Here is a 7,500-nt window from a genome sequence, read left to right as displayed (position 1 = left end):
AGTCAGAAGGAAGCTGATCACCTTCCTTGAAGAGAATGACTTGCTGCCCGACACCCAACATGGTTTCCGACCAGGGAGAAGCTGTTTAACTCAGCTCCTACAACTACAATGACTGGGTGCTGAAACGGCTGCTCAACCACTCAAATGTGGAAGTGATATATCTCGACTTTGCAAAGGCCTTTGATAAAGTCGATCATGGAATGATATGTCACAAACTGCGTGATCTCAACATAGTTGGAAAACTGGGAGAATGGCTTCATGACTTTCTGAAGGATAGAAGTCAGGTGGTAGTAGCCAATGGGGCCACCTCCATTAACACACAAATAGTGAGCGGTGTTCCGCAGGGCACTGTTCTGGGACCACTACTGTTCATAATGGCCCTCTCAGACATGCCCTCAGCCACGCAGAGAGCCACGATCACAAGTTATGCAGATGATACAAAAGTTTCACAGGCAATACAGAACCCTGAGGACACTAAACACCTGCAATGTGAGCTGGACGAAATATACAAGTGGGCTGAAAAGAATAGCATGCAGTTCAATGCTGGAAAGTTTCAAGCTTATACTATCAGCATGCAAAACTGAATGCAATACCCATGAATACACTGGACCCGGAGGGATTGCAATCCCAGAGGCACAATCAGTGCGTGACCTGGGTATTCACATGAGTAATGACGCGACCTTTCATGTACATGTTGCTAAACTGACACTGAAATGTAGACGGCTGGCTGGATGGATTCTTAGAACCTTTAGAACAAGAGAACAAGAAACCATGATGGTCCTCTGGAAGACACTTGTCCTAAGCCACTTTGACTATTGCTCTCAGCTATGGTCACCATCCAGTGTCAAGTTGATCACAGAACTTGAGGCGACCCCACGAAGCTACACAAAGAAGATAGCCTCTATGCAGAATGTAAGCTACTGGGAAAGACTCAAGAGATTAAAATTATATTCCCTGGAGCGTAGGCGGGAAAGATATGCCATAATATACATCTGGAAGATCCTGGAGGGAAGTGTCCTGAACTTTGGCATCGAGAGTTACACAAATGCCAGAACTGGGCGCCACTGCGTGGTGCCTAGGACTCCAAACCTGCCATCAAGATGTAGGACAAGATTCTGTGATAGCCTGGGCTTCCGAGGCCCACAGCTCTTCAATATCCTCCCGAAGACCTGAGAGACCTGCATGGGGTGGATACAGATGTCTTTAAAATGAAGCTGGATCTCTTCCTGTCAGGTGTCCCAGATGAACCAACTTCACGGCAGGAGGGGCAGATGAGGGCAGCTGCATCGAACTCTCTCATGCACCAAATAGCAGTTGCTAGAAAGCCTCCATGAAGTGAAACCAAGTAGCAACACCAAATGGCGGTGCCCCAGCATGGCCACAGCTCATAAGCTGAAACTAGAATCAATCAATCAATCAATCATATATATATATACATCATATATATATATATATATATATATATATACACACACACCTTTTTCTTTTTAGATAAAGTAAAGAAAGAAAAAAGAGGAATCAGCCAGACTAGTTCCAATCCTGTGTTAAGATTTCATCAGCGTCTTTAACTGTCCATGGAAACACTATTTATAAGCTCACTATTACCATGGGCTTAAGTAAATTGAAAAGACTGATTTGCATTTATAATGCATTCTTAGAAGCTTAGATCAATTAATAAATTCTTGGTGTGTAAACAGCATTTTGATTCAATGCTACACTGCACTCCAGAATATATCTATAGATCTTTTTTAGCCAACACTGTTTGTAAAACAGATGTAAACAGCATGTAAAGAAAAAAAACATACAATATCTTCATGGACAGAAAAAAGTTTCAATCACAGACTTAAAATTAGTGCTGCTGATTCTCTCTTTTTCTGTCTACATTAGCCGACACATAGTGCTAGCTAGAAAAATATCAATAATTATATTCTGTAGTATAGTATAGCATATTTTATATAATCCAAGTTAGAAAAGAATGTATTTAGATATAGAACTCTAGATGGCTGAATCAATGAATCAACTGGCATTAGACAAAATACATTTTGGTTTTTAGTTATGATCTTTAACAATCTGGGTTCAAACCCTGCTCAGGTCAACATTGTTATCTTTCTCAGGTAGAAAAAATAAGTAGCAGACAAAATACTTGTGGTGATATAATCAACTACACCCTTTAAGACAGTGCCCCAGTATGGTCATATTCCAATGACTGAAACCAGCAAAAGCATAAGAATGTAAAAAAATCAAATTAGAAAAACAAACATACCTATACATACACAGACACACAAAATAATGTTTTTAATAGAAGTAAAAAAAAAAAATCAGTGTGGGTTTTTATATTTGCTTTAGATGCAGCAGTCAGCATTGGAAATAATAATCTTTGCATGATACATGGCGGGAATCAAGGCTTTCATTTGACAGAACTGTTAATCACAGAAGTAAAAATAATAAATTTTGGTTTAAGATACTTACCAAAAACTGACACCCCAATCATGGAAGCAACACATATGACAAACAGTATACAGCAGAAGACATCTGTACAGTTTCTGAAAAGACAAATTGATAGTTAACATTAGTCACAAATATTTTCGAAAGACAGTGAGATTAGTTAGCAAACTTTCACTCCTTAGCACACTAAAACCTCTACAAGATACAAGTGCCTCTATGTGGGAGTTGACCTGTTAGAAATAGTAAGGATACACTGAGCAATGCAGTCCTCTAAAAGACAGTATGGTTATGACTGGAATGTCTTTGATCATAGGTTTGCTCAATCAGAGCTGAACTGGAGCTAAAGAAGAACAATACTCATTTAGTTGATGAAGGAGGAGCCTCTATATAGTTGCTCAACCTGCTAGCAGCAAAATTTCCCTCAGATAATGGACAAAGTAGTTCTTGAGATGGGGTGGTGGACAAGGCTGGTAACAGTAGTAGTAGTAGTGATGTGATTGTTTCATATTTAGGCACAAGGCCAGTAATTTGGGGGTAGGGGTTGATTACATCAACTCCAATACTTGACTATACTTCATTTTACTGATGCTACGGAGATGGGATTTGAACTCAGAATGTAAAGAGTTATGATTAAATACAACACATTTTCTCTGATTCTCTAATAATTCTGTTAATGAGGACAATGATGATGATATCTAATATAAGCACAAGACCAGAAATTTTGAGGAAGGAGAAAAAGTTGATTAAATCTACCCCAGTATTTGACTGGTACTGCACTTTGTTTTATCAATCCCAGAAGGATAAAAGACAAAGGTTGACCTTAATAGGATTTGAACTCGGAAGGTAAAGGCATTTTAACCAATGTTCGAATGATTTTGCCAATCCACCAACCAAACATATTTTGTTTCTAATTTAGACACAAAGCCAGAAATTCTGAAGGGGGGGTTTAGTCAATACCACTGACCACAAGGACAGGTACTTTATTTTATTGACTCTGAAAGGATGAAAGGCAAAGTCGAGTTCAGTAGAATTTGAACTTAGAAGTCAGAAGAAATGCTGCTAAGCATGGTAACAATTCTGTTAGTTTGCAGTCATAATAATAATAATAATAATAATGGCTTCAAATTTTGGCACAAGGCCAGCAGTTTTGGGAGTGAGGGCTTGCTGATTGCAGCAACCCCAGTGCATAACTGATACTTATTTCATCAACCCCGAAAGAATGAAAGACAAAGATGATCTTGGCAGAATTTGAACTCAGAACATAAAGCCAGACGGAATGTCACTGTGTGCTAACAATTTTACCAGTTCATTGCAGTAACAACAACTACTGGTAAATTGCACTAGACACCTCTCCTCCAGAAAAGGAAAAAAGACACAACTACACTAACAAAAAAGATAAATGTAAAGAAACAAATATTTGGCAGAAATAAGTAAATAAGTACTCCACCCACATTCCTTTGCATGACACACATATACACTGCAGAAAGGACAGATAAAACAAAGCTAATGAAATAAAACAAAGAGTAATTAAGAATGTAAATACAACATCAGAACTGAAACCTCTAAATGGAGGATTCTCAAAATAGCTCCCAGGATCACTGTTGAAAAGGGAAACTGAAGGCCTGGTTATCGCAGCTGAGGACCAATGTCTCCTGAGATTATTACCAGAGATATTTTGAAGCATACCAAAGTTTGAAGGGACCATTGAGATGCTAACTGGATGCTACACACTGGCTGTGTGTTAGAATATATCAGAAAACATGACAGGAATGGTAAAAAATAAAAATACTGTGATTCCCTGGACTATGCAATATATACAAACAAGGATATAAGAATCAACTGAATATCACTATAAAATAGATCCAGGTTTTGTATACCAATTATTGTGTCTTGCTCAAATGACAAGACATATTTATTAAGATGAAAATCTCACCAAATGTAAAGACTTGGGACTGAAACAGCAAGAATGTGGAATAGGGTTACAAGAATAGTCCCAGAGATTATAGGAATACTAAAAGTTGTGAAGCAGAGGATGGAAAAAAATATTACATGGGAGACTTTCCAGAAGTGAAGTTAAGAAAAGAGAGCTCTTTGAAGTGCCCTATCTAGATAGTTGAAAAAAAAAGAAGCTTACAACCAAATCTACTTTGAAGCTGCAGAATGGTTCCAGTAGAGTTTATGTACTCTTAACTCAATAATAATAGTCATGATAATAATAGTAAATGATAAATGATTCCTTTTATTTGCCTCAAGGGTAATAATAGATGAAAGAAATGGTGCTACAAGCACTGAATAGAAATATCAGCTTTAAATAATTCATCATAGTACAGATTTTAAATTTGGTGTGTAGAATAGAGTGACCTTTCAGTTATGTCAGATCATTTAACATGCTGATATTATAGACATTACAAGGACAAATTAGAAAAACAACAGAGGTTTATGCAGATCTATTATGGAAAAAAAGGCATCGAAAATAAAAGTATAAAAAAATATAAAATGTAATCAAAATACACAAAACCCTAGTATGTAGAGTATCCCTTGGTCTTGAACATACTATTGGCCAATGTCTCTCGAATTTTTAGCAGCAATTAGATGCAAAAATCTTAGGTTACGCAATTTTTCTCCCAATGACAAAAGTATACAAGCACCATATAATGTGTGTATGTGTGTGTGTGTGTGTGTGTGTGTGTATATATAATTATTAATTACCATATTATTTTAAGCAACTAACATTTTTGGTGCACATTAATTTATTGTGCACATAAAAACAGTTGTGTGCTGACTGCAAAATCGTGTGCGCGTTCACATGGACACAAACATCACATATACATGCACACATGCATGCACACAGCTTAGCAAGAACAGTGTTATTGGTACCAAGTAGAAGTATCAACTTTAAATAATTCCACATGATGCAGATTTTAAATTTTGTTTATGGAAGAAAGTGACCTTTCAGATGTGTCAGATCATTTAACACACTGATATTATAGATGCATCATCTGTCTGCTTGAAATGCCATTGTACATTTTGTGCATCCTCTCACTGCATAAACCAAACACTACTATTTATTGTATGGCTAGTTTTTTTCCTATTCATTAAACAATACCACTTTCTAGTCAATTTATGACGACCCCTACCAATACCACCAAATGCATTCTTTTATTCATGGTCAAGTTTAAAATTAATTTTAGGCAGTACTTAAAATATCTATCAGAGAGTTCAATTACTTTTGTAACATTGACATATACAGTAAAAGAATACTCTCAAAAAAAAAGAAAACAAACTTAACTCCTGCTATTTAAGCTTGAATTTCTTCGACAACAGATTGGGCAGGGGTCAAAAATAGCCACTTAATAAATTAACTACTAACACTTGTAGAGATTCTCACTATTGATAACAAAGTAAATTATTTATGAAATGATATATTTTAAGTTACAGTTTTAGAATACATACTAACAGAAACATGTGTTATTGGAAACTTATTCAGCATTACCTTATATTAAAATATCAGAGTATCAAACTAATAAAAAAAATATAAAAGAAAAAAAAAACCCAACCTAATGCTAAAAATAAAAAGAGGAGAGTAGAAAATACTGAACTTTTGCTCTAACATACTTAATGCAACTGAAATACAAGTTAATTAGCTAAAAGAGATGATTCAATGGCTAGCAAGTCTCCATCTTCCTACAACAGACATATATAGAAATATAAGTTTATGCACATATGATGTATAACAAAGTGAACTTCAAACAGGGAGATCAGATTACTAGATCACAAGCTAATGTCAGAGAATTAAAAAAAAAAAGGAATAATTAGAAAATTATCCCCAGTAATAGATTGTTACTAAAGAGGAACAAAATGTCTGCCATAACTAAACATAAAGAGATTTTTACCACAAACACACACACATGCATGCACACACACACACATGCATGCACACACACACAGAGGAAAATTGTATTAAATTATTTTGATGTAATGACTTTACAGAAAGTAGTAGTGAACTTGTGCAAGATTATTCAGTTTTTGGCAAAAAGCCTAGGATATAGCTTCTTGTTCTCTTACACAGGGCGGCAACTGAAATTAGGTGGAAAATAGTCAAACTGTGATGAGAAAATTTATCTCAATCTGTGATTTCAGAGCCAAGTAATACAAAGAGAGAAAGCGAGGGAGAGACTGTCAGACTAAAGATTTTAGTAGTAATAATAAAACTGAAAACTGCAGAACCAAATACACAAATGAAATAAATTTACCACACTGTCATAATTATTTCATAAGAAAATAAACAAAATAAAAATGAGGAACAGTTTATAATCATCACCACAACCATTAGCATCCTTACATTTGGGTTGTGAGCTATACTGACAAGAAAAGGGTGTTCACTTTTGGACAAGTGACAATACATAACTCTACTCTGGGGTCACACTGAAGATCAGGATTGTTAAAAATTCTATGAAAAGTACAATAAGAATCATAATTTTAAAATAGTAATAATGATTATTAATTTAAAGCTACAAATTTGTTGACGAACAGAGTTATAATCAATTGAACTGAACTGAATATAATATTGGAATGAAATATTAAGCTTGGTAGAAATTTCAACTCCAAAGGAAGATGGATGGAAGTAAAACCTACAAAGCCTAGCATTCTAGATAACAAATATGTAATAATATTAATGAAGAAATAAAGTCTTACTTTACATTGTTTGTAGTGGTTAAGATTATAGAGAGTTATAAATAATAGAGAAGGTTGAGCACTCTGTAATCTGAGACTAAATGTTACCAATGTTCACTTATCTTGATTCAATTATCTAATGCCACTATGTTGAAGTAAAAAAACAAAACAAAAAAAAAAAAAAAAAAACAACATTAATATTTAGATAAACTATTCTTGATAAGGTAATTTAGATTTTCAGAATAATCTTATCTACTTTGTTTATATCTTACTATATTTTAATTGGTATACTATTCTATGTACCACTATTCTATGGTGTCATAAGCAGCAAAGAACAACTGAAGCATTGCTAACTGAAATGTAGTGCAGGCAACAGCACAC

At 35.1% G+C, this 7,500-nt stretch overlaps 1 protein-coding gene across 2 annotated transcripts in view; it reads right to left on the bottom strand.

Annotated features, from left to right (window-relative positions):
• LOC115232602 (choline transporter-like protein 2) overlaps positions 1 to 7,500 on the bottom strand; it is a 104,843-nt gene that overhangs the window by 43,569 nt on the left and 53,774 nt on the right. For both annotated transcript variants that reach the window (XM_029802579.2, XM_029802587.2), the window contains exon 3: positions 2,470 to 2,543. In XM_029802579.2, coding sequence (XP_029658439.1) covers positions 2,470 to 2,543 — 74 coding nt within the window. The remainder of the gene's footprint in view (positions 1 to 2,469; positions 2,544 to 7,500) is intronic.

Source organism: Octopus sinensis, linkage group LG1 (genome assembly GCF_006345805.1).
Source record: "Octopus sinensis linkage group LG1, ASM634580v1, whole genome shotgun sequence".
Lineage (NCBI taxonomy): Eukaryota > Metazoa > Mollusca > Cephalopoda > Octopoda > Octopodidae > Octopus > Octopus sinensis.
Note: the sequence above shows the minus strand (reverse complement) of the source record. Positions and strands in the feature narration are given on the sequence as shown.